Genomic DNA, 27,972 nt, shown 5'->3' with positions numbered 1-27,972 from the left:
GAAAAGGATGGTGTAATGCCCAGAACCAGGCCATCGAGTCTTCAAATTCTATCATATACCACATTTAAACCTATAGGTTACCCTATCTGGAATCTGATCTTAGTTCTGTCAACATTAACACAAGGGTCATAATGAAATCTTGGCATCCCTTCGGGTCTTGGCTTCCTGTGGCAGAAACCATTGGTGTGCACCAACATCCATCTAGTCTTCTGTTTCCCAGCCTCCCTTGCAATTAGGTTGGCTGTGTGATCAATTCTGCATAATGGATGTGAGTGGAAGTGATGCAAGAAACACTCAGGGCTGGATGTCTAAAGTATCCAGGTACCTATCTTGAGCTCTCTTCCCCTTCCACATTGACCTAGAGGTCACGTGTTGAAGGGCCATGCAAGATGGAAGGAATCTGGATCACTGAGTCACCACTTGGAGGTGACCGGGATGCCTGACCGGGAACATCCATGAAGGATTTTGCACAAGGGAGCAATAAACTTTTCTTGTGTTAAGCCGATGAGATTTCATAGTTTGTTTATTATTCATCAGAGTCCAGCCTATCTGACAAATACAGTTTCTCCATCTCTTTGTCAAGAGTAAGATAGCCTCCCTCCAAAGTCTTTCCCAGCTCCATAAATCTGACTTAATCTAGAGAAGGCCCTCCTCCAGTTGTCTGGTACTTTCCCGGGACTTTGCCTAAATTTCTTGGGATCAGTCCTGCCTGTGTTCTTCAACTCCAGGATACTTCTGTATCTTACCTTGGAGAAGGGTCATGATGCCAGAGACACTCAGGATTGGATAGGCTCTCAAAGCTCACCAAGTGTACCTTACCTTCTAGTGCCTGACTCACCTCTCCAACAGCCCTGCTACGTGGTGGTCCAGGATCTGGTCAAAAACCTCCAGTAACTGGAAACTCATTGTTCTGACTATACAAAAGTTCTTCTTCCTTCTACATTCTAAATAAGGGAACATACTGCCAATAATTTATAATCCCCATGGACTGTGCTTAAATCTTCCTATTTCATTTTTCAAATGCATGAATAGTAATTCTATCCAAAGGAATGAGCTGCAATTACATTTGGGAAAACTGAGCCTTTTCCTGACCTCTTCCCATCATGGCAATAGTTCTTTTTTTCTTTACACAATGAGCTATTTACTTGCTGAGGTTGTATGGCCTGTGTGTGACAGCCCAGAAATTATCCTTATATCCAGCAACTCCATGTGCCCACAAGTACAGAGCTCTTTCTTTGAGAGGATCTTGCCTAACATGTCAAGGACAAGATCTGATAAGCAATAGCAGTCTCACAATTGAAATCTTTGGAAGCTTTAAGTCTATGTATACATCCATGGGCTATCTCTGAAACCATAAACATCTTTTAAAAGTCAACACCCTAAACAAGAAAACAGAAGTGAACATCTTCATCCTGGCTGGAAAGTTTTAACATGAAAGCTTTTTGTAGTGAGGGACTCTGTCTTCTTTGATGCAATGTCTGTTTAGTGCATAACGCTGGATAGTTCTTGACTAACGTCAAGCACAATTCATAAAAGGAAAAACTGATAAATTGGACTGCATCAAGATTTAAAACTTTTGCTCTGCAACAGATTCTACTGGAAGCATGAAGAGACAAGTTACAGAGTGGGAGACAACATTTGCAAACCACAAATGTGACAAAGGAGTAGTATCTAGAATATATAAAGAACTTTCAAAACTCAACAGTAAAAAAATAAATAATCCAACATAAAATGGGTAAAAGACATGAATAGACATTTCACCAAACGGTGGCAAATAAGCACATGAAAAGATGTTCAACGTTATTAGCCATTAGGGACATGCACGTTAAAACCACAATGTGATGTCACTACACATCCATCAGAAGGGCTAAAACATGAAAGAGTGACAACACCAAACGCTGGCAAAGATGCAGAGAAACTGGATCACTCAGGCCTTGCTGGTAGGAAGGTAAAATAGTATAGCCACTCTGGAAAATAGTTCAGCATTTTCTTTAAAAACTAAACATGCACTTACCATTTGTTTTTAGTACTGTGGAGTTGATTCCGACTCCTAACGCCCCTGAGTACAGCAGAGCAGAACCCTGCCTGGTCTTTTGCGCCATCCTCTCACTTTCAGGCGCTATATCAGACAATGCTCCGCTGCTATTCACAAAGTTTTTATGGCCAATTTTTTCGGAAGTGGATGGCCAGGTCCTTCTTCCTAATCTGTCTAGTCTGGAAGCTTTGCTGAAACCTGTCCACCATGGTGACCCTGCTGGTATTTGAAATCCCAGTGGCATAGCTCTCAGTATCACAGCAACACACAGTGTCTGATTATAGCACTGGAAGGTGAGAGGATGGTGCAAAAAGACTGGGCAGGGTTCTGCTCTGCTGTGCACAGCGTTGCTAAGAGTCGAATCGACTGGACGGCACTAACAACAACAAACCAGTCAATTTGAGGTACAGGCCCTGGCCATTTCTTATTCATCTGGCAGGCTCCTAGCCTTGAAGCTTTACTAATTGAAAACTTAAGCCTAAAAGCCAACGATATTAACCACTTCATTGATTGGAATAATGTACCAAAAATTTTGTTAGAAGTCATTTCATAAGTAGTGCAATTTCTTCCTATCCATCTTCATCCCAATAATCTTTATTAAATCTGGCCTGAGAAGGTGAGTTATACAAATACTGCTAGGTGTTCCGGAACCTGCCCAAAGTAAAAGTAACACTCCACCCACACCTGGCTTGAATTTCAGATCCCTTTAATATTCACTACCCTTCTTCCCAAGAAATTTGTTGGAGATACCACTTCAACTTGCTGTAACAATTAACCTCTTAGCCCAAATTGTAAGAAGAAAAGAGAAAGGGACTGAATCTTTCCTCTCGTTCAACTTGGACCCAATTTCACCTTCACAGCTGCACAGCTGAGAGGATTTTTAGAATGTTCCTCAATTGCATGATTTTAAGTATTATCACGCTTTATCCTTCGGCCTAAGCCTTCTCTTGGGACTTTTTAATTAAAAACATCATTTAAAACACGTTATCAGAGCAACATTAACGTAATGAGAAAAGGGAGTGGCCTTATCAGACAAGATAAGCTGCTTTTCTTCAAAGATGCCTTTTCTATTGCATTATGGGATGTTTGTTCAAAGAGATCTGAAGAAGGCACACGGGTTAACCCTGTGCACCAAGTCCTCTGTCTCATCAAGTCAATTTTCTGCTTGATTTTTACACTCCAAGTATCATAAGTACAGCCGTGGCTCCATGGAGACTAACAGAATATGAAAGATGGAGCTATCTTTAATATTTGTTTTTGGTTTTTGTTTCCAAGAAAGACGAAGTTAGAGACGTATGCTAGTGAATATATGTAAATCCATCTTACCATAGAGAAGAACATAATTCTTTTACCGTTAAGCAAAATAGAAGAGTGAGGAGTCATTTCATTCCAAACAGAAACTCTTCTGGATTTAAGTGTACACAGTCAGGAAGCATTAAACTCAGCGAAGGAACAACCAATGAAAAACAAGCTGTGCACAAAGGTCCCCTCTCACCCCATGATGTAAAGTTTCCACACAGGAACATCTGGAGACTGCACTGACCAGACGATTTAAACAGAAGACGCAGAAGCAGGAAGCCATACTCAGCCCCAGTTCTTTGCGAACTCAGCTTGTGGCTGAACCAATTCACTCTGCTTCTAATTCGCAATTCTGCAACCCCAATCCAGTACCTTATTTGGTTCTCACAAGGCCTGGAGCCTTTTCCCCACCTCCAGCCTTCACTCAGGCCATTCCTGCAGCCGGAAATGTGGTTCCCCTGACTCCGTGCCCACTGGCTCCCTCTCAGACTTAGGGTTTCAATTAAAATAATATCCCCTCCCATCTCCCTCACTCCGGAGTCAGTCTCTGACTCAGCACCCTGTATTTCTGAGTCCTGTTTCAGGGCCTGACATCTAATAGATAAATATTGGCGAAATTAATAAACGCTTCCTCCAAAAATTAATAAATTACGAAATGCTTCCTCCTGCTAAAAAAGTAGATATCATACCATTCCTTAAGAGAACTTTAGTGACTAATAAAAATTGGCTATATTTTTAGATAGACACACACCCACATGATAATCAAACAAAAAATGTAATGATTAGCTCAAGCCATCCGAGATCAGAAGCTGCCTGCCAGGGTCACATGCAGGTTGCTCAGGCAGAATTTTAAGTAGGTGCCTCACTGAGCAACCTGTGACCCAGGCCTGACCACTCTGTCTCACAGCTGTTCCCTCCTCCGAATGCTTACATGCATCTGTTCTGAGTCTCATTCATCCATTCAATAGGCACCTCTATTGCTTCATGAATCTAGCCATCCTCTTCAAGTAGACTGTAAGCTCTTGGAGAGCCAGAACAACTCTTTTAATAATAATAGCAAACACTGTTGAGTATTTCCTATACGCCAGTCATAATGTTCCGTGCTTTCTTGTATGAATAACATATGTGACGGAGCTGTAGTTTGAACCCAGGCAGAAGGACCTCATAGCCTGTAGGCACACCCTTTTCTTAAACTTGGATCTGACACTTCTCAGCTGTCTGCATGACCTCTGGCAAGTTGCCTCCGTTTCCTCCTCCGTAAAATGGGGACGACATAGTATCCACCTCAGAGGGTTGTTGTGAAGACTAAAGAAAGCTGATACCTGTAAAACGCTTAGAAAGTGGCTGGCACACAGTAGGTACTCATCAAATGTTAATTGTTGTTATTATTGTTTATAGGAAAGTCCCCAATCCCGGGAAAGCCCTCAGTCCCGGTTTTAGTACGGAAAGCACCGCGTCCTTGGCAAAAACTCAAAATGGGTCCAGATGGCGGGCCCAGGAAGGGAGTCAGCCGGTACCCTGTGGTCACTCTCCATTGCCCTGCCTCTCTTTCAGAGCCCACCTCGAAATTCCCGAGGTGGGAATAATGTCCTATAATTAACCTTTTCCCCCCGCGCCACAGGATTTCAGGAAACGGTACTCCTCAGTCAACAGGTTGTAGCGCTGAAATCGTTACCTTTGTGGCACAAACGTTCTTCTACGTTCATCGTCCTGTTTTCTTCATTTGTTGTTAAGTTTTATAACCATCCCTGTTTCTAGGAGCAAACTGATGTTTGAAGATAACTCTGATAAGGCTAAAACGCCTTGCTTACTTGAATGAAACTAGAGCATCTAGTGCCCCCTGCTGCCTTTTCATGGGAAAGGCAATCAAATAAGAAAAGCTTGATCATTGATAGTTTTTTGCTTATCAAATCGGTATAAATAACCTAAATTTGAAATTAGATTCACGTTTTATCTTTTCTTGAATTCACCCCCTTGAATTTCAATTGTTTGCTTTGCCTTGGCAAAAATTGACTTTTGTTTAATTATATTTTCCTCATTTATATTTGCTTTCCTTGAATTTGCTTTTGACTGTTTTGCTTTGGTGATTTGAAATGGTTTTGTCTTACTCTCGGCTGTTTTTCACTTCCGTGAAACCCTGAGACCGGCGCGCGGGGGCGAGAGGCTGGGGCATCAGCGGGCAGAGGGAACCACACTGACGGTAACAAAACTTAAGACCACATCACCCCCAGGCTGCGAGGTGGAAAGGAAGGGCAACCTCATCCACCAGACCCTGGGCACTTCTTACGACTGGAAGTTAGTTTGCTTTAAAACAAAACAAAAACAAAAAAACCCTCTTACCAAAGTGCTATGGTCTATGCCTGTCTTCCCCTGCACCCAGATGTCGCTCTCCAGGAACTTGGCCTTCCTGGGGCAAGCCTGCGGTCAGTGACTCCATCCCCAGCTGGAGGGGAGGATGGAAGGAAGGAGGATGGAACGAAGGAGGATGGAGGCCTTGGCCGGGACCCGATCTCGACCCGGATCGCCCCGGGTCCAAGCGCCTCTCCGCGGGCTGGAACAGGCAGTGGTCGCGCCGGACCTGGGTGACTCTGCGGCGCCGGGCTCCGCCGCGTTCTAAGAGGACCAATTCCCCCGGATTTAGAGCGCGCGCCGTGGAGGCCAATGGGACGCCGGCCCACGGTTGGGTTCAGGCAGGTTCAGCCAATGAGCATGCGCCTTGGGCGAGGTGGGTCCGCCCCCAACTTGGGCCTTATAAATTCGCCGATGCGCCTGCAGAGCCGAGGTGGTTCCTCAGGCGGATGGGAGCAGCCTCTGCGGCGTGCACGGCGGGGAGCGGAGCGGCGGCTCTGCCCGGGATGTCAGAGGGAGGTGACGGCGAGCAGCCTCTGGAGACGACCGGCGCCGCCGAGAGCCCACACGAGGCCGCCCCCGAAGGCGAGTCGCCGGCCGGGACCGGGGGGCCCTCGACTGGGAGCCAGGGCGGCGCGGAGGCTGAACAGGTGAACGAAGAGGGGGGGCGGGTAGGTGCTGGGCAGTTGGCGGGAGTGGTTGGGTAGACTTTGGTGCAGTCCCGGAGCCGCCTGGTGGGCCGGTGGCCGAGAGGAACGTGGGCGCTTGGACCCGGGGCGATCCGGGTCGAGATCTGGGCCCGGCCAAGGCCTCCATCCTCCGCACTCCCCTCCCTCCATCCTCCCCTCCAGCTGGGGATGGAGTCACTGTCTGACCGCAGGCTCTGTCCCAGGCAGGCCAGGTTCCTTGACAGCAATATCTGGGTGCGGGGGAAGACAGGCATAGACTATAGCACTTTGATAAGAGTTTTTTGGTGTGTTTTTTTAAAGCAAACTAACTTCCAGTTGTAAGGAGTGCCCAGGGTCTGGTGGATGAGGTTGCCATTCCTTTCCCCATCCCAGCCTGGGATTCTGTGGTCTTACGTTTTGTTAGGGTCAACCTGGAGTTGAGGTCTCAGTAAGCAGGTAGTGTAGATTGTTCATGTCTTCCAAAGGTAGAATCATTACAGACTTAGGGTAGGTGGGTGTAGACCTTTGCTCTGGATGGTGGCTTTGGCATCCTTCCAGCGAAAGCTTTGGGAGATCCAGCCCTTCCTTAACTCATGGATTTCTTGTCAGCCTTCTTGTCACCATGTGTCTCACCCTGCCATTTCAGAAAATTGTTCGTTGGTGGCCTGAGCTGGGATATCAGCAAAAAGGACCCAAAAGACTATTTTACCAAATTTGGAGAGGTTGTTGACCGTACTATAAAAATGGATCCCAACGTTGGAAGATCAAGAGAGTTGGGGTTTATCCTCTGTAAAGATGGAGCCAGTGTGAGGAGGTAAGCTGCGTACTTCCCCAAGGGCCCTTGTGTACGGGATGTGATTTCTTTCTTTCTTTCTTTTCTTTTGTGAGGAAGATCAGCCCTGAGCTAACATCTGTTGCCAATCCTCCTCTTTTTGCTGAGAAGGATCAGCTGTGGGCTACATCTGTGCCCATCTTCCTCTACTTTATATGGGACGCCGCCACAGTATGGTTTGACAAGCAGTGCGTCGGTCCACGCCTGGGATCCGAACCTGCAAACCCTGGGCCGACGAAGTGGATCGTGTGAACTTAAGCACTACGCCACCGGGCCGGCCTCAGGATGTGATTTCTAAGAGACCAGTGTGATCATGATCAGTTTGTCTGAGCTGCATGTGGCCAAGTGCCCTGGGGGAAGCAGAGTTTAGGGACTTGTTCCCATACAGATTTGAGCGGGGAGTAAGAAGTCTATGGGTTGGAGTGGTCCAGGAAGAGGAGAGTGGACATTTATTACCTGTTTATGTGCCTGTTTTGGGCACTGCGCTAAACACTTCACATGTGAGGATTAGAAAAGCATCCTAGGATGCAATGAGGTAGGCATTATTTCAGTGTCACTTGACAGAGGAAGAAACTAAGGCTCAGAGAAGATTCACTAACTAGGAGAGGCCACACAGGGAGTAGATGGTGGAAGAGTGGGGATTCTGACCCCTGCAGCCCAGCTTCTGCCTCTGCTCCTAGTCCCTGCTGCTTTCCTCCTGGAGGAAACAAGCCTCAGACTGGAACTGCCAGGACAGGAAGAAGGGCGCACAGCATGGGCAGAGGCTCCGAGGGAGTGAGGTCTCATTTCTGTGTGTTTAGGTAAACCAGCCAGATTTCAGGGTTAGAGAAAATCGGGAAGTCGGGCCTGGGTAGAGTGTGGTGTGTTTGGAGGGGATGAAACATTTTGTGTGCCTGTGGTAGAGTCTGGTGGCTCAAAGAGAAGGGACTAGCCCTGGGTAATGCTGCCAGGAAATGCCAGTGAGCGTTAGAACTCGATCTGCCTGAGCCCCTTCTCAGAAGGAATTGTCCCAGTTTTCACACCAAAAGTCTCACATCCCGGGAAACCCCAGAGGCCTAGTTTTAGTGCTGTAAGTCCCTCAATCTGGGAAATCCGTTTGTTCTGGTTTTAGCACTGAAAGTCCCCAAGCCCTGTGGTCCTGAGCAAACCTGGATGGTTGGTCAACCTACTCTTCTGTTGGAACAGGTCCTAGACCTGAAGGAGCGCAAGGTGAGTGGCCGTAGCATGAACCCCAAAAAGGCCAAAGCCGTGAAGAAGGATCCTATGAAGAAAATCTTTGTGGGGGGTCTGAACCCCGAAGCCACTGAAGAGAAGATAAGGGAGTACTTTGGCACATTTGGGGAGGTGAGTGTCTCCCCAGGGTGTGATTTATGCTTCCCACCAGCCACCTGTGGCTGCTTTTTTCCTTCCTTCCTTGGTTGGCTGGAGTTCTCCTCAGCGGGGCTTCTTTCTCCTCCTCTCTGGCTTTCAGGTGCCTTCTCTTCTGTGAGTTCCCTTTAGATCCTGAGTCAGAGAAGGCACCAGCTCTGAGCTTTGCCTGGGTTTCCAGATCGAGGCCATTCAGCTTTCCTTGGATCCAGAGTCTCACAAAAGACAAGAATCTGTTTTCATCACCTTTAAGAAGAAGAACCTGTGAGAAACATTCTGGAGAAGTTCCACACTGTCAGTGGTAGCAGGGTAAGGGTCTCCAGCTCCACGTGCCTGCCTTCCCGCCTCTGGAGAGCTAGCCCTTGGGTTAGTGTGCACCTAGGAGGGTAACCCATGATCCCAATTTTAGCACTGGAAGTATCATGTCCTGGCAAACCCTTTCCTGGAATGTGACAGGTCCTGGTTCTTGGCAATGAGTGTGGAAGTTTGGAGGAAATGTACAAAACCCACACAGTGGCCCAAACAGAGGGGCTGAAAGTGTCTTGAGTGTCAAATGGATGTGGCATAGATCATGCACCTTCTGTAGCTGCTGTCACCCACTTTCCCCTGACCACTGATGTTGGCGACCATAGTTTGTGGTTCACAATAATGGTTTCTCTGTCCATTGTTGCATCACAGTGATGTAACTTCAAGTGTGTTGTAATTATGAATATTAACATTCTGTCCCCGACTTTGCCTGTGGGTTAACTGTTGTGCTTTGTACTGTATCAGGGTAGTGCTAGTTTTATTTTTTAATGTTGTGAATATTGTGACCATGTTTTCTAAGAGGTCAGATAATGAAAATGAGAACGATAATAATACCAAATGCAAGCATGATCCCATCACCGAAAAAGAAGGCTAAATGACTGTGTTATTTTAATGACAGATGGAAGGACACATACGACTGGATTAGGAGGGTGAAGAACCCAAACCAAGCACACTGCACAATATGCAGAAAAGAATTTGGGATTGGGCACCGTGGAGAGGGGGAGGTGAAAGTACATATGGAGACTGAATCTCACAAGTCCAGGATGAGGCAGGCAGGGGCCTCTGAACCAATCACAAGTGTTTGCATTTCCTAAAAAGACACAGTGTTCAGGCAAAAATAGCAGCTGCAGAATTAGCGTGGGCATACCACACGAACAAACATGCACTATCTTACTGCGCCCTTGACTGCTCTATGAAATTAAGTAAGGTTACGTTTCCTGATTCAGAGGTTGCAGCTAAAATCTCCTGTGGGTGAACAAAAGGAGAAATTTTGAGAACTGATCTGCTGGCCCCTTACAGTGTCGAGCTGATTTTGTCATTTCTCACCAACAGTCATGTTTTCTACAGTATATCAACTTCAAGCGATGTGCCGAGTCACGGCAACAAAAAAAATATTCCCTCTAGCTCTCAGGTACTTTGACTTGAAAAATGGAGTTTCAGGGGCTGGCCCGGTGGCGCAAGTGGTCAAGTGCGCGCGCTCCGCTGCGGCGGCCCGGGGTTCGCTGGTTCGGATCCCGGGCGCGCACCGACGCACTGCTTGGTAAGCCATGCTGTGGCGGCGTCCCATATAAAGTGGAGGAGGATAGGCACCGATGTTAGCCCAGGGCCGTCTTCCTCAGCAAAAAAAGAGGAGGATTGGCGGATGTTAGCTCAGGGCCGTCTTCCTCAGCAAAAAAAGAGGAGGATTGGCGGATGTTAGCTCAGGGCTGATCTCCTCACAAAAAAAAAAAAAAATGGAGTTTCAAATCATGTCCTTGATTTCTATGAAGATTTTAATGAAACTCCTGAAATTATAAAACAAAAGATTGTTGATATTTTGTCCAAATACAAACTAGATTTCGCTCGTCTATCTGCATATTCATCAGACAGTGCAAATGTAAATTTTGGCAAATTCCATTCAGTCTATAAACTTCTTACCGAAGAAAACTGAAAGATCTCACCTATTCAGTGTCCTGCATGTCTTATGTACAACACTGCTAAAAAGGATTGTGATTTGCTGAAATGTGATGTTGAGACTTTCATAATGAAAGTTTTTGGTCACTTTTCAGTTTCCTCAAAATGTGCAGAAGCACTTAGTGAGATTTTTGACTTTATAGAAATGGAAGGAGATGACCTTTCTAAACATGTGGTGACAAGATGGATGTTATTGCTGCCAGCCATAGAAAAGATGCTAAAATGTTGGCCTGCCAAAAAATCATATTTTCAAAGTGTGGGACGAGAAGAATGTCCTTCTTTGATTTGGGAATATATTGAGGATGAGGGTGGAGAAAAGGATTACGGTGAAACAGAAATGTATATGCTGTTTCTCCAAAACTGTTTGATGATCTTTCAAGAGGCGGTAAAAAGCCTAGAAAAGGATGAACTGACTGCACTGGAGCTGTTTGATATTATGTATAGGTTGAGACAAAAACTCATACAGCGGAAAAATGATTCATTTTTTGGAAGTAAGACTGCTTCAGAACTAAAAAGAATGTCACCGGGAAAGGGCAGCCACGTTACACAGGACTTTCTTAATTTCTTTACTAAAACGGTCACTTATTTGGAATCCAACTTTGATTTCACCAGTGCAAATTACCTCTGTGCTTTAAAACCATTTTCCCCGAGACGGAGATGTTTAACTTATGGTGACATCCACTGTGCTTCAGAGTGTTTAAAAATGGCGGATATTTTAGACATGGATAACCTATATGATGAATTTATAGATGTAAAGGACCTGATCAACAAACACCTAGTCTATCAAAACAAGCCTGTGGATTCAGAGTGGGTGGACATTTTTGCAGAAATGGAAACTAATTCCTACAAATTTAGAAACTTGCTGTTGCTAGTCAGTAAAATCCTAAGTATTCCATGCTCAAACACTTTCGTCGAGAGGATATTGAGCTTCACGTCAACACATTGGGCTCACACTCGGAATTAGTGTAACGTGGGCTTGAGAAGAGCAGAGCTACAGGTCAGAGTGAATTTCACATTTGACTGTGTCCAGTTTTACCACTACATAAAGGAGAAGAAGGACGTCCTAAAGGCTGCGAGCAGCTCAGAGAAGTATTATTGGAAAAGGAGACAGAAAGAATAAATATATGCCACTCTATCATGGGACGGAAAGAAATGTGTCATTATTTTTTATTAAATATAGGAAATATCTATTAGTCCTATTATATTCATATTCTCCTTTAGAGTCTTACATTATGTATATTTGTATTCAAATATCCAAGCATGTTAGCACAACAGTCTGTGTCTAATTTAGAAATAAACAATATACATATATTGGGATGCTTGTTCCAAATTTGTTTTACTGATGAGCAGAGGCCTACGTGATAAGTAGCCTTGTGGGATCTGGAAGAAGAGAAGAATCAAGGATCTGAAGCAGGCTTTTTTGTTTGTTTGTTTAAAAATCAATAAGTCTCCTGTGACTTTGGTTTTTGTGAATCAATCTCCCAAAGCCAGGGTGCGCCTGGAAGAACTGATACAAACTGAGTGTCTGAACATCTGAAAATGAGGCCCATGCCCAGGATTAGAGAGCACTCACTGAAGTGTGAACATCCCCCGGGGTCCTGCCGGAGCAGCCGTCTGTCAGTCAGTCCGGCTCTCAGCCTAGCTTTCCCTTTCGCCAATACCACCTGTATACAATGTATGGAAACTTGCATTACTGCAGATTGGGAGTTCTACAGATCCAGAGGGGCCTGAGAATGGAAATCAGGAGGTCAGAGAACTTGGGTGGGAAAAAGAAATTTCTGTTTTCACTAGCCTCTAACTAAAATTTAGCATTTCTTTCCATTAGGTAAATAGGCAACAAACCCAGCAGTATTAGTACCCATGACTGTCATCACTAGGAATCACAGATGGTCGCGTGTTACAGACGCCTCGAACTGTTGTTCATGCACACCCCTACTTGGAAATTATGGTAATTACTAAACCCTCTCCTAGATCTTGTAATTTAATAAAGAAGCACATCTATTATATCACAGATTTAATGTGTAATAATTTGATAACTGTATTTCAATAAAATTGGCTTCCTTGGCCATCCTGTGTATTTTATCTTGTGCATTTGCCCAGACTGCCACTGGGGTTGATGCACATTGGAAGTGAAGATTCTCTGCTGTGGATCATGAGTAGAAAGCTTTACAAATAGAAGGACGAATAGGTAGAATTCAAGTGACTAGACTTTGCTGCACCCTCGCCTCCTGCTCTAACCTTACCATTAGCTGGAGCAGGTGGCAGTTGGTGGCATATGAGTTGAGAGGACAATGGCCCCTTTGCCTAAGAACCTTCCTGTTCCCACATGTCCAAGAGTATGGAATTCCCATAATATACAAAGAGTTGTTCTTTTTGGTTTAGGTGAAAATGCCTTGAGTAGGAATATCCTGAGGCTATTTCCAGCTTCTAATACCTCAGGGGTGGAGGTATCTGAGCAGCATTTTATAAATCCAGGCACTGAGGTCCAGGGGAAAGTTATTTACCGGGGGTCACATTAGTTGAAGATACTGAGGTGTTCCAAGAGGGTTTTAGTTTTATTCAGAATAGGGAAAGTGTCCTGGGAGTCTGAAGAGAGAGAGAGAGGGAGGAGGCTGGGGTAAGGATGGGCATGAAGGGGATGGAGAGGAGCACTGGGAGAACACAGAGCCAGACTTCAGGACACCACTTCCTCCACTCCACATTCCAGTGCCTGCTGTCCACTCCCCTGTGAATCTTCAGGAATCTTCTTAGCTCCCAAGGACCAACTTAGACCTCTCCTAAGTTAGTCACACTACTTCTCAGAAGCACTTTTAAGCACAAGGAATAGATTCAGCAAACAAATTTAACAAGATTTAATGTATATTCTTAGGGTTTGAGAAATTCCTTGCTACTATTCCCAGCCCCACAGCATCCCGAGGGCTGCATCATGACTCCTAGGTGACAGCCTTCTTCATATCTCTGAAGGGCTGTTATATAAGGAAGCGGCTTAGAAAGCAAAACTGGAGTGAGATGAGTTGTTGTCACCGGCAGGCATAATTCCACGTCAATTTAGGTTCATTCCTGGGAACAGATTATCCCGGGACTAGACAGATTTAAAGTGCCTTCCAGTTCTGGCACTCTATACCTTTCCCTGCAGAGTCTGAAGCCCAGCAAATCCTGGGCTTGGAGTATAAGCCCAGGATCCTGGTCTCCCCTACATCTAGATGACCCCGCAGATAGTGCGGTGTGATGAGGGTGCGCGGGCTCTGAAACCAGACAAACGGGCTCTACCCTTTGCACCCCACATAGGAGCTGAGACCTTAGACAACCAAATGACTTCACCTCTCTGAACCTTAGCTTCCTCCCCTGAAAATACGGACCGTTTGCTGGAGAGTATGTAAAAGGCCCGGGTTGGCTGTAGACACAAATGTCCCTTGAATGATTAGTGAACGTCTTCATGGTTAAAAAATCTTTCGCCTTTTGGGACCCCTGCTACACCCGGACTCACCCGCTACGAATGCGTGTTAGCCACGCTCTGTCCGGCAGGAGGCAGCAGACCCCGGGTCCGGGCGGGGGCTGGGCGGGCGGGGCAGCGCTGAGGGGGGGAGGGAGGGACGTGGCGCATGCGCGCTGCGGGAAAGGCACCGCCCGGAACTGGCGGCTCCGCCGAGCGCTGGAAGGTAAGGAGCAGAGTCCGAAGGCTCCGGGTGTGAGGACCGCTTCCGGACTCCGGGTACGGCGTCTCACCGCAGCTGGCTCCCGACTTTTCTCTTTTCAGCCTCAAGGAGGGCTCGGGGCTGCAGGTGAGCTGTACACGTCGCAATCGAGACCTTCCTGCCCTGAGTTTTCTTGCAAACGCGCAGAAATAAGCAGACCGCGATGCAGAGGACCTTGGGAGGGTTTTGCAGGAGATGGGGTCTGTCTTCCGGGGATCGCTTCTCTCCTCCTCCTGGGAATGCCCCGAATTTCTTCCCTCTAACAGTCCTGCCTCTCCCGCCCGTCCTCCCTCCCACCTTCCTGGAGCTAGGGAGAGGGAGGGGGAGGGGGAGGCTCTTGGACCATTGCAGAAATGCATGGCAGGGTTTTAAGCTTCCCAGCACCACCCAGACTTCACTGGAAAATGTCTTTTGAGCCCCGGGGAGTTCAAAGGTAGGTAATTCTTGATACTCAGCATGCGAAAATGCTTTTTATATAGTAGCTCACGGAAAATCTTTAGTGGACTCCCCAAATTTTGGAGGGCTAGGGGCAAGGCAGGGCCCTGTCACCTGGTTTTGTATGCGGTGTAGTAGATCATTCTGCTGCATTGCACCCAAGGTGCTTTCGGGCCTAAGAGCAGAGCCTTCCTTTGCGATAAGAGCTTGTGATGCCTCCCACATCGCACGCCACCCGCACCCCTTTCGTGTTAACGCAGCCTCTCGCTCTCGTGTGCTTCTGGGCAGGTCAGATGGTCCTGCCATGGAAAAGGAGCAGGAGGAGTGATTGCTTTTTGTCTGAATTTTCTCTGTGAGTACAGAAACTTCTTGCAAGGGTTGGGAACAGATTTATTCTGCCTCCTTAGAACAACACTCAGTTTACTAAGGAGATTAACCGACTGGCTGTTTCCTGGCATTACAGCTACATTGAGGGTAGGTGAGTTAAAGAATGTCTTCAGGCAGAAGTTGTTCCTTAGGTTCATTCACTCATTCATTCATTCATCAAGTATTTACTAAGCACCTGCCTTGTGCATGGCAGTGAGCTTGGTGGTCTGAGGACAAAGATGAACTGAACCTGAGCTTTGCCCTCCAGGAGCTTGATTGACTGAGAGGAGAGGTGAGCCCAACATAAGCAACTCTGTACCAGGTAGAAGGGGATGGGGCCCCAAGGAGGGTCAGAGGAAGAGCTGGAGGGCTCAGAGGCGGGAGAAGAACCAGACTTTCACACCCACTGGTTGGCTTAAGGAGAAAATTAGGTCCCCAAATTCCTACCTGCTGTTGAGTGATCTCTCTCATAAGCTTCAGATCTGTGTAGAAGGGTATTTTCCTGACTGTGTGTCAGGCATCTCAGACTGAATATGTTTCAAAAGGTCCCATCACTCCTGGTGACCTCCCTCCTCCCCCCACCACACACCTACTGCTGTTTCAGGGAATAGCATCGAGGCTCCCCTGCCCCCCACCTCTCCTACTGGTCCAAGCCAGAGGCCTAGGTATGAGCCCTCTCTGACTCACCTCTCCCCCTCACTCCCCACATCCAGGCCTATTGATTCCACCTCCTGAACCTCTCATTGCCATTGCTCCAGGCCAGGCTACCGTCATCTCTTGCTTAGTTCACTGCAACAGCCTCCCAGCTCGTCTCCCTGACTCCCTTCAACCCATCTCCCACTACTACAGCCAAAATCTCTTGCTGGAATTTAAATCTAATTGTGTGGCTCCCTTCGTTCATCCCTCACTACCCTTGGGACAGAAACCAGTCTCCCTTTACAGGGCTTATGTGGGTGGTCCGGCCCTGTCATTCTTACCAGCCCCATATCTTTTCACAACCCGCTTGTACTTTTTTCCATGTTGACCACATGCCATGCTTCTTCAGGCCCCTGGGCCTTTGCACATGTTCTCCTTCTGCCTGGAACACAGCCTTCCTTGCCACTCTCTTCACTGAGCTTACTCCTACTCTCCCCAAGGTCCCCTGCTTCCTCTAGGAGTCCTTCCTTAGACTCCCAAGCCGCATTAAGTGCTACTCATTATTATGGTGACCATGCCTCTCCTCTTAGGACTCATTCACGTGCCTCCCTCCTCCGTGGTGCTATACTGTAAGTCCTGGAAGACCAGGGCCATGTCTGAGGGCTTTCCAGGGCTTCCTACCGCCTTGCACAAAGAAGATGCTCAATAAATACAGGCACACCTCAGAGATATTGTGGGTTGGGTTCCAGACCACCACAATAAAGGGAATGTCACAATAAAGCGAGTCACACGAATTTTTTGGTTTCCCCGTGCGTTTAAAGTTATATTTACACTGTACTATAGTCTGTTAAGTGTGCAACAGCATTATGTCTAAAAAAAAAATGGGCATACCTTAATTAAAAAATACTTTATTGCTAAAAATGCTAACCATCATCTGAGCCTTCAGTGAGTTGCGATCTTTTTGCTGGTGGAGGATCTTGTAAAAAACACAACAGCTGTGAATTACAGTAAAGCGAAGCGCACTAAAAAGAGCTATGCCTGTAGTTGTTAAATGGAATTGGGTATAAATATAAGTTGTAATATCTTGGTTTGGTTCACTGAATGCCTGAGTCACAAATTCACCCCACCTCAGTGGGTTTCTCATTTGCTGAAATAGTAATGGCCTGACACACATCAAGCTTGAAAATGGATGTAAAGGTGAGAGAAGAATTATTGTTAGAGCAGCTAATTGTCGAGTGCTCAGTATGTGCCAGGCACTGTTCTAAGTGCTTTACAGGATTAACTCATTTAATTATCACAACTCTATGAGGTAGATATTTCTATTATCCCTATTTTACAGATGGGGAAACTGAGTTACAGAGAGATTAATGAATGTGCCTCCAGTTACACAGCTAGTAAGTTGTGGCGTCAGGGTTGAAGCCAAGCATACCTTGTGGAATATCATTAACTCTTTGAGAAAGACAGTAAGTAGGTGAGATAAATATGAGATGCTCATAGGGCTAAAGATGGTAAATTACCAGATGGAAGACAGTACAGTGTGGTCACAACTTTAAGCTATGAGGCCAAGCAGAAGTGATTAATTCAAAATTAAAAACTCTGAAGAACATCAGTTTCATTCGCATATTCACTTTTTTCTGCCAGCCAACTCAGTTATCAGAGGTATTACTGCTGGTGGTTGGGAATTAGACTTCTGTGAGTCTGAAATCTTGGTTCTGCTGTGTGACTTCAGAGGTGTTGCTTGCCTTCTCTGTGCCTCAGTCTCCTCATCTGGAGGAAAATGGGGATAATAATGATAGTACTAACCTCCTAGGGTTGTGGTCATGATTAAAGGAATTGGTACATGTAAGGCCTCAGAACGGTGCCTAACACATGGTAATTGCTCAGAAACGTCATCCTCATCATTATTACTTGTTTATTCATTACTCAGTCAACAATGGTTTTTGAACACAGGTCATTCCTATGTGTTCAGTGCCCCTGTGCTGCTTCTTGGCCCAGCTGAGCTCTCCTGCTGTAATTCCTCTTCCCACAGATGCTGAGGAGTGTTCAGCGTGGCCTCCTTTTCAGTGTCATCATCTCCTCCTGTGCCTCGGATTCCCTCCCCGCAGACCCTTCCTCACGGTAAGTTCTAGCGTCCTCTCCGAGATAAGCTCAGAACCCCTTTTCTGTTCTTCTGGGTGAATTTGTTACCGGTTGCTACAGGGAATAAAAGACCAGGTTAACCTAAATGATGAACAGTGAGAAGATTGTAAAAATGCAAAGAAGTCCAGTACACCATTCCTGCTATCTACAATGGTAATGATTTTCCCCAGGGAGGAAATATAGATGTAAAAAAATTAAGACATAAAAGCACCACCAGGAATCTTAGAATTTCAAGAGCTGCATGGAACTTTAGAGTTCATCTCGTTTGTTCCCCTCACTCTGGGGGAAGTTGGCCTAGGGCTGGGGCGTGACCAAGGACCACCAGCCCGCCTGACGTGGACCCCCGTCTCCAGCCTGTAGCCGGTACACTTTCCCCTGCATCTCAGAGGATCGTGGGTGGGGTTTCAGTGGAATGTCTCACCCTGGATGTATGTTTCAGCTGCTGCTGTTATGCACAGTAGGATGTCATTGTCATTCAGTTAACCTCTCGCCAGGACTTCATTACATTCCTTAGTGATTTACCGTTTTGAGCGTGGTTGTCTCCACCACCACAGAAGAGCAGTCTCATAACAAAGCTGGTGACAAAGAAATGTTTAAAGTGGCTCTTTGGTTCAGTCAACAAACGCCCATGTTACCCCTTTTCTGTTCTTCGGTGTGAGGAGGATAGGGCGACAAATATGTGTACTAATATGAAGGAATTATAAGATGGAGTTTCTGAAGTCAGGGAATTTAGAAGAAGAAGAGCAGTTTTCTCCAGCCCAGTTTACGGTGCAGGCTAGAATGGTTAAGGAGGTTGTGGGTGGTTAAGAATGGCAGACGTCGGGGAGAAGGCTCAGAGGGAGGTGGGTAGAGAGGGTGGTTGGGGTTGTAGAGGGCGGGCATTCAGGGCATGGAAATGAAAAGTGAAGACTGTCGCCTTACGGCCCGGGGAGGAGACGGGCTGACAAGAGCAGAAGCCTGACTCGGGGAAGTGGAAGGAACTAAACAGCCGAGGGCACCGCGGGTCTTGAGGACGAGGAGAGGAGAACCAACCTGAGGTGCCCCTGGCTGCACTTGAGAGTGAGGATGGGGGCCAGTGGATGAGTGTTGGGAGAGGTGAAGAACTAGCTTCCCCTTTTTAGTAGACTAGAGAAATTAATTTCTGTGATTCTGTGGAATGCATATCATTTTTATAGACATTTGCTCCCTCAAACTCTTTATTTTGTGAAATTTGTCCCTTCCGCCTTGCTGTAGAATTGGAGCCTTGCCCATGGATCTCGTTGGTTTTGGGTATGCGGCCCTTGTGACATTTGGAAGCATTTTGGGCTATAAGCGGAGAGGTGAGCTGGAATCAGATTTCTCATCAAGGGGACCTGGTGGGCTTGCTGGTTGTGCTGGGACCAACTGAGGGTCTGTAATCAGGACACGAAGTCACAGATGTCCTGGAGGTGGCTGAGTACCAGCATGTCATGGACGGGATTGGGGAAGGAAGCGGGGCGTGTGGGGCTGCGCATGACAGAGCATTCCAGCCCGTCCTGGGTCTCCCTGCTTTACAAAATTCTAATATCACCTGTCATTGTCGATTGCATAATTAATTGATTCAACCTCCTTAGGCTACTCGCTTGGTATCAAATGGGGATTTTTTTTGTGTACATACTCAGAGGGTCAAAAAACTGAATTATGTTGATATTGTATGTTGCAAAGGAAAATTCATTAAATACTTAGATATCATACCTGAAGTTGTCTCTTCATCTCTGTCAAAAAGACGGAAAAAACCCCAGTTGATAAAGTAAGAGGTTTTCATGGAGAAAAATGAAAGGTCAGGTTTTATGTTTTACTTTGTTTTAAGGTAGAAGATTTATAGTCATGGTGTCTCGTATTTCTGTTTCTTATATTTTTATGAAATTTTAAAAATGAAGTATATTTCAAACAGTGTTATATTTGTGACATTGGTGGACTCGAGTTTGAGTGAAAAAGCCAGGTCTACACAGTCTTCAGAGTTACTCCCTTTAGAGATTGCTAAGAAGTCCATGGCCAGAAGCTCAGTTCTCTCTGGGGGCTGAGGGGCGGGCAGGTTAGAATAGGTTATCTTCTAAGATTCCTGAGAGCCTGTAATTCACCTTAGATTGTTTGTTGTTCTTATTTTCTCTCTCCATATGTGTAGCGTTGCACATGTGTATTTGATGGGGAAAAAAATGATGGCACCCAAGTAAGACCTGTAAACACCTACTGGGAAGTCGATGTTTCCTAATGTACTTTAAAGAGGACTCAGTTTAAAATCTCATTAGGATTGTTGTTGGAAAAGCTTTTCGTTGTCAAAGACCTGTCTAAATGACCTCTGTTACAGAACAGAAAAGAGCATCTGGACATTTTTGCTTGTCTTTTAGAGGGGTGGGAAGAAGGGAGAGTGTGTGTGTGTCTGTGTGTATGTGGGGGGAGCTGCTGGGGTGGACGGGGGTGCGGAGAGAGAGGATTACTTTAGTATTCTAACCCAAATCTCTTTAGGAACAAATGAGGTCACATTAGCTGTAAGGTCTCTGATATCAGGGCCCTGATGCCCAGCTGCACAATATGGTTCCTTGGCCTCCTGCAAGGGCCCCCACTAAGTGATCCTGGGAGCCCCTGGGGGTATTATGTGTTCAAAGAGAAGCCCGCTCTTGTACTGTAATGTGGGTTAAGAGCGCAGGCTGCAGAATCGAGCATTCCTAAATTCTGCTCTTGACACAACCACCTACTAGCTCGGATACTCACATGAGTTGTTTTAACTTCTGGGCTTCAGTTCCTCATTTGTAAATTAAAATGTTAGGATTAAATAAGATAATGCATGTACCACGTTTCACATGGTGCCTGGCACAGAGTAAAGGTTTAGTATGCTTGTTGTTTCTGCTGCTACTGCCCTGCCAGCGGAAGGTCTGTGGGCCGGTGGGGCAGAATACCTCTGTCTAGTTTGTACTGTGTGTTATATTTAAGCTTCTTGTGGCCCCGCTGTCTCTGAACTGTGTAAAGTGAGTCAGCTCTCTGTTTTTATTCAGAGCTTGCCTAGGCATGAGTTGGGCCAGGAAACCTTTGCAGGGACAGTTATTGAGATAATGTTGGGTAGGTTAAAGATGTGATGTCGGCATGGTGTTTGGGTCCAAGTGAGGGGCTGGTAGATTCTTTTTCTGTGCTGGGGCAGAGGAAGGGAGAGAGAGGCGGCACAGGGGCAAGACACAGGATGCTGAGTGCCAAGCCTGCTCTGGGGTTGCCCCTCTTCCCGCAGAGGTCCCCAGAGAAGTGTATAACCTGGAAGACAGTATGATTTTGAGGCTTTTTCTGGGCCAGGTAGCCAGTGCCCAAAGCCAAAATGGCCAGAAGGCTCGCTCTGTCTCCTCCTGCACCAGGGCTGGACCTGACCTCACCCTTCCTACTCCAGTTCGAGGTCAGGGCACGGCAGCCCCTCCAGAGAGGAGAGGATCAGGGGCAGGAGGGCTTCCCAGGCAGGTGTCCTGCTCTAGGGAGCCCCTGGGTGCACCTTTCAACTCCTTCGAAAACTCCCCTCCCAAGACTGCCCCACCCAGATCAGCACTCCGAGGAAATGGGGGTAGGGGAGAGCTTGGAGCTTCTTTTTTTGTGGCCCCACCGTAGGCAACGAGGTTTTTCCGTAGGGTCTTTGCTCCCTTCCCCAGCCGTGGCTTTTTTATGAGGTAGAGCCCACAGTCCCGGCTCCTTCCTCATGCAGGATGAATTCTCCCAAGAACCTTCCCGGGTCTCATACACGTGGCCCCGTGAGCCTGCCCTGTCCCCGCTGTTGGCTGTCTGATCTCGCCAGGACTCAAGTGCAGACGCTGCCGCTCCCTCCTTGTACGTAAGGCGGGAGGATCCTAGCCGTGCAGAAATCGTCAGGGTATGCAGAAAAGAATATTGGAGAATCTCTAGGTGAGAAGACACCTTGATGGTGACCTAGTCATGCATTCCAGAAAATGCTTTATCTCCTTAACTGTATCCTTGTCTGACTTCTGCTTGAACATGCGCCATAACAGAGGTGCCCAGGCATGCATTTCGTCAGGATTTATCTCATGCTGCCTATGTACCTGGCGCTGTTTTGGGCCCTGGGAAGACAGCAGTGAGCAAAAAGACACAGCGCTCACCAGCGAGTGGGGGAGACTGACATTAAATACCTGAACAGGCTTATAAATACGTGATGATGAGTAATGGGAGACTGTGCTGGGGGCCTCGTTCAGAATGGGGGGTCAGAGAAGGCATCTCTGGGGAACCAACCCTTAGGGAGACGTCCGAAGGTGAGCTGCAGTTGACCAGGTGAACAGTGCAGGGAAGAGCAGTCCAGGCAAGGAACAGCATGGAAGCCAGGAGGAGTGAAGAGTTTGGCATATTCAGGGGACTGAAGGGAGGCCAGGGCTCCAGCAACTGAGCAAACGTGGGTTCTTTCCTGAGTGCGGTGGGAAGCACTGAGGCTTTTTAATTAGAGGAGTGACCTGTCCAGATGTATGTTCTTAAAAGATCATATTGCTGTTGGAGAACAGATTTGGAGTGGGGACGGGGGTGGAACAATGAGGAATTTATTATTATCTCCAACTATTACATTCTAAGCCTTTATATATTTGATGTGGATTATATGATGAACCATGTTTTGCAAGTGATAAAACTCAGAGAGGCCAAGTGACTAAACCAGAGTCCCTCAGGGGGAAGTAAAAGAATCAGGACTAGAACCTCGCATGTTTGGCTTCTCATTCAGAATGTTGCTGTGTGTGTGTGTGTGCACGCGTGTGTGTGTACACGTGCATGAGTATGTTGCTGCAATGAGTGTGTGTGTGTGCATGCCTGCATATGTTGCTGCAGTGGTGTTTAACCCTGACTCCACATCTGAATTTCCTATGGATAATTAGAAAATAGAGATATCTTGACCCTACTCGTAGAGGTTTCAATCCAGTAGATTCTAAATAGAGTGAGTTTCATGAAGCGAGGATGGTGTGTGTGTTTTCTGCAGTGTCGCTGGCGTGCAGCCCACTGCCCAGTGCACAGAAAGTGCTGGGTGTTTGTCACAGTGCCTGGGGCAGTGGATGGATGGCTCGGGGGCTGGTTGACTGCAACAGTGGCCTGGTTCTTCCTCTTTCTCAGTATAGTCATCATTCATCTCTGAGTCCTGACATGTTGAGGCTGGAAGGTTTGTGAATTATTCAAGACAGAGCCATTGTTTGGTTTGCAGAGGACTTCTCTCTCTACTTCTGTGAGCTAAAAATGCCTTTGCATCTTATTTTTATCATCACAACCTTCCTTAACAGTAAAAAGATAGAGGCAAGGAGAATAGAAAAAAATAAAGAAGGGCATCAATGTCAAAACCACTCCTGCAAGGCAGGCTTTCTTATTCCCACTAGCTAGATCTAACCCCTGATTTGATATGCATTTGGAGTTCCTCTGCTCTGCATTTCGGGTTCAGCATGAAGGTCATTTTGTAGAAACCATCCATGAATAGGCCGATACTTAATTTGGCTTTGTCCAGTTATAATGCCTAAGTAGAAATACATTGGTAGGTGTGTGTCTCATACTGGAAGGAATTCCTTTCATTTGGAGATTCTCTCTCTGAGCCCATTTTTTTTTTTCCAGGTGGCGTTCCATCTTTGATTGCTGGTCTTTTTGTTGGATTTTTGGCTGCCTATGGAGCTTACCGTGTCTCCAATGACAAGCGAGATGTAAAACTGTCACTGTGTAAGTGAGACATTTTTCCCAGTTATGGAGAATCAAACCTTGGGGGTGGCTTTTTAAATCCCCTATACCAGGTATTCTAGAAGATACTTAGTCTCTTACAGTTACGTGGCCATATGCATGTGTCGAGACTGAACACAGTTCTTGTTCCTTTCTAGACAGACCTGATCCAAAATAATGATATTGCTACCAGGCCTTCCAACTCAGAATAATATTTCTCTAAAACTTTATTATTAGAAAAATAAAATAAAATTAGAAAAGGGAATTATGCCCAGATTCTCTGCTAATTCTAAGTACATATTAGCATAGTTTTTGTGTTGCTATGAAAATACCTAAAAAGAGACAGGCTTGCATTATTTTATTTAACAGCTTTAGCTCCTGCTTTGCCTTAAGACTAAATCTGGAAAAGCAAGGTTGACCCTTTTTTAGCTTCTTCCCTGGTTCAGCTTAGTGGGAGAACGTCCACAGAAAAATGGAAACCTGTGTGTGTTTAAAGCCCCCAAGACACTTGGCTTTCTTTTGTGTAGCTTGAAAGAGAAATACGGTGAAGATCTGGAAAAGTACACCAAGGAAATTGTCTCTATTTAAATTGATTATTATTCCAGATGCCCTGGTGGGATATGGAAGAAAATACAAAGGAGGACAAATTGTATCAGTTCTGTATTTGAGGGGGAGAAAGAGATTTAGTGCGGCTTGTTTTCTTTGCTGATTTTAAATAGGAGCTAGGGATATTTTTAATAATGAAATTGTGTCAGAAGATAAAAATATATCAGCAAGATATGAATATATTGGGCTGTTTGTTCATATGCCTGTAAATAGTTCACATGTTTATTGTCAATCATTTTGTTTTTTTATATTAGCAAGTGATTTTTCTTTGAAAGCTGTTCTTAAATTGTGACATCAATGCCCTGATCTCTTACATAAAACCACCTCTCTCTTACTGATTCAGCTCCTAAAAAGCTGGGATGATGCTTCTGAATATAGTGTTATTAATCAGACTGTTGTTATTTAGTCTCTAGGCATCAAATTTCCCAAAATGGAGTGCTACAAAATAAACAGCCTTCTTCCTAGTATGATTTTATTAATCAGGTCTTACTTTAATAAAAGATACTGTAACTTTTAGTTGAATAAACACTTATTGAGTGTCTTCTGTGGGTCCTGGTACACTGCCTCATGTTCCTGAGGAAAGCTGAATAAGCTCCTAGCCTCCAAGGAGAATGCTATAAATAGAAATTTGTTAGAAAAGGACTTTTTCTTTTGAAGATATTTCAGGAATGGATTTTAACATGCTGGTTTACTCAGAAATGTTTTGATGAGTTAGTTTATAAAGTGTCTTAATAGAGCACTTTATCTTTTCAAAAATGGCAACTCAGTACTTCTGAATAGTAGTTGTTATATTAGAAAGCTGAAACGATAGCCATTGTTTCACAGGTGAGCGCTGAGATTCACAGGTGAGCGCTGAGAGCACGTTTGAAAGTCTGGTTCACGCGTTGGCTTGGTTTCCAGTTACAGCTCTCTTCCTGGCCACCATCATGGGTGTGAGGTTCAAGAGATCCAAGAAAATAATGCCGGCTGGGCTGGTTGCAGGTTTAAGGTAAGAAAGACTATTTTTTTGTGTGTATGAGGGAGATCAGCCCTGAGCTAACATCCATGCCAATCCTCCTCTTTTTGCTGAGGAAGACTGGCCCTGAGCCAACATCCGTGCCCACCTTCCTCCACTTTACTTGGGACTCCACCACAGCATGGCCCGAGAAGCGGTGCGTCGGTGCACGCCCGGGATCCGAACCCCGGGCTGCTGCGGAGTGCGCACACTTAAATGCTGCACCACGGGGCCTGCCCGAGAAAGACTATTTTGATCTATACTTTCCTCTGTCGTCGTATTGAAGTGCTGAATTTTTGGCAAAAGTTGGTTTTAATTTGAAAGGTCGAAGCAGTTTTTACTACAGCAAGCATAGCTGTAAACACCTTAAGATACCATGCATTCAGTCAGTCTTTGGTGTTGATGTGCACATGAGTGTTTTATCGAAGGCGCTTAGTGTTGCTATAGTAGCTGATCAAAGGTACACTCTTACCTTTTTCAGAATAAAGAACTAAATTCAGCCTCATTTTACCTCAAGGTTTACCCATCTGAGACCGTCAGTGTATTCACTTAAATCCGGTGCTCAGTCTCTCGTAGAGACTTGGACAGAGGGACAGGCTGCTGTAGTGACTTTGAGTTTTTAAGGGAAAAAAACTTAATATTTTTTTAAAAGACAAATGGGGAACCTCAAGTTTCTCTTAATTTAATCCCAGTAATTTTGTCCATGAGATTAAGCATATTAGCAGGTAAAAATATATAGGTAACATTTTTAATTCTGTAAGCTGCATTTATACATTGAAAGCCATAAGCATGTTCATTTCCTTTGATATACATTTCCACTTTTTGGAATTTATTCCAAAGAAATAATGAGATATATGCAAAGACTGATGCTTGTTGCAGCTTTATTTCTAATGGAAAACATGAGAAACTGAAAAATTAGAAACAACCTAAAAAGTTCATCAGTAAGGAAGTGTTTCAGTAAATGCTCAATAAATGGAATATTGAGCAGGCATTGCATGTCATGTTTTCAAAAACTATTTAGTGGCATTGGAAATCTTAATGACGTAGGAGATTAAAAACAGGATAAAAAATAACCAAATATAGTATGATCTCAATTTTTAAAAATATGCATAGAAAACCCAGATAGAATGAAATACTGCAAACTGTTAGTAGTGTTCATCTCTGGGTGGTGGCATAATGAGTAATTTTCTTCTTTTCACTTTTCTATAGAATTTTGTAGTATGGTGATGTATTATGTTTATGATTGGGGAGAAAAAGTGTGATTGCAAAAGACTGCTTTCCAGTTATGGGCCTGTTCTGAAAATGACACGTGGTGGTGGAATTCATCAGAAGTAGGGTTTACGGGTCAAGAAGACCCCAATCAATGGAAAGTAGCTGAGACTGTAATAATAATCCCCCAAATTGCTCCTTGATTATTTTTTCAAGTTGCTTGACGTTACTGGCTTTTGAGTTCGGGTTTCCTTCCAAACGTTTCTCTTATGAAGCTTCATCCCAGATTTTCAGGACAGCGAGTTCCGATCTTTCTCATTCATTCAGTGAACATATAAGTGGCTGATTCAGTTCTGTCTGGGAAGTTCGAATACAAGGATAATGAGATCACCCCTCCCCCGAGAAGTAGGAGTAGGGGAGAACTGGAGCCCGAGTTTAGTGACAGCACAGGTTAGGGGAGCCCCGACCTGTTCTGTCTATGCCATGTCAGCGTGACCCCCCTTTGCCTCTGTTTTATTTTCCTGCAGCTTCCTGATGATTCTGAGACTTGTCTTATTGCTGCTCTGAGAATCCAGAGGAACTGAAAACTGAATTCCTGTCATTCCACACTATCGGGCAGAGCATACTCTATGTATGTAAAAGATAAATTTCAATGTGGAATGTTTAGTGTCTTATTTTATGTTAGAAACAAAAGAAACACTGTCACTTCTAATATGAACACTAGTTTGAGGTGTTTTTTTCTTAAACAAAAACTTTGTTTTCCAATTGTCAGGTACTATTTTCATTAAAGATAGTTCATGAATCGTGTTATACTCTTTCATTTGCTGTGCCTAGTTTTATATATGTGGTATTTTTCGACAATTCCAAATACTCGTCTGAAGTAAGTTTAAATTAAACTACAGCTTATTGGATAATGGAATGCCCTAAGTGGGCTTCACAGAATGCTAATGTATCAATTTGTCATTTGTGTTATATTAGAAATTATTAGAAATTATATTTTTCCATTTTAATTGTTAATTAAATTAAAATTGTTTAATTGTTTTGATTTTCCATTTTAATTGCTGTTATCGTTATTTTTTCCTTTAAAAAAATCCATTCTCAGCACACTCTGTGTGCTAACAGAATGTATTCAGTATTCAAATAAAAGACACTCTGTTTTAAACTTTCATTTTAGTGTCTGCTCTGTACACATAAATCACCTTTGATATTTAAAAGTTCAGTTATTAATGAAAGAAGTTGGGAAGGAGGGTTATTTACGCCAGAACTCTTCCTCAGGAACAGGTATTCTCGTTTTCTCTTTCTTTCTGTAAAACAGTAATAAATCTGAAACAAAAGTGATTTTGTCTCAAATCACCACTTCATTTTTAGGCATAGTTATGACTTTTAATGTCCGACGCACTTTGAGGCCCCCGACTGAACACTGGGAGACTGGAGTCCCAGCCCGACTCTCCCACTGACTGTATGCTCTTTAGAAGGTCGTTTCCTCTCTCTGGGACCCCGTTTCTCATCCTTAAGGAGGTATTTGGACTAAATGATCGACAAGACCCCTTAGAGCACCAAAAATCTGCAATTTTGGTCCTGTTGGCTCTGCGCAATGCTTCAGATTGCAAACGCTTTCTTTAAATGAAATGGTGGGTAGAGCTCCCAGCCGATAACAGCAGAGTTGATATGGTTGTGTTCAC

General features: G+C 45.1%; 2 protein-coding genes and 1 pseudogene across 2 annotated transcripts; all 3 read left to right on the top strand.

Annotated features, from left to right (window-relative positions):
* The first annotated feature begins 6,097 nt into the window (after nt 1-6,097).
* LOC131414235 (heterogeneous nuclear ribonucleoprotein A/B-like) lies at nt 6,098-8,362 on the top strand. The gene is made up of 3 exons (XM_058555454.1): nt 6,098-6,333; nt 6,998-7,165; nt 8,295-8,362. Exons 1-3 carry the CDS (start codon nt 6,098-6,100, stop codon nt 8,323-8,325), a joined length of 435 nt encoding a protein of 144 aa, XP_058411437.1. The 3' UTR covers nt 8,326-8,362.
* On the top strand, nt 8,336-10,011 carry LOC131414234 (heterogeneous nuclear ribonucleoprotein A/B-like; annotated as a pseudogene).
* A 4,157-nt stretch (nt 10,012-14,168) lies between these two features.
* Nucleotides 14,169-27,458, top strand: TMEM14A (transmembrane protein 14A). The gene is made up of 6 exons (XM_058554160.1): nt 14,169-14,313; nt 17,693-17,781; nt 19,036-19,121; nt 23,383-23,484; nt 24,988-25,075; nt 26,818-27,458. The coding sequence occupies exons 2-6, from the start codon at nt 17,693-17,695 to the stop codon at nt 26,855-26,857; spliced, it is 405 nt and encodes a 134-aa protein (XP_058410143.1). The 5' UTR covers nt 14,169-14,313; the 3' UTR covers nt 26,858-27,458.
* The last annotated feature ends 514 nt before the right edge of the window (nt 27,459-27,972 follow it).

This window comes from Diceros bicornis, chromosome 14, assembly GCF_020826845.1.
Source record: "Diceros bicornis minor isolate mBicDic1 chromosome 14, mDicBic1.mat.cur, whole genome shotgun sequence".
Lineage (NCBI taxonomy): Eukaryota > Metazoa > Chordata > Mammalia > Perissodactyla > Rhinocerotidae > Diceros > Diceros bicornis.
This window is presented reverse-complemented; position numbering and strand designations above follow the sequence as displayed.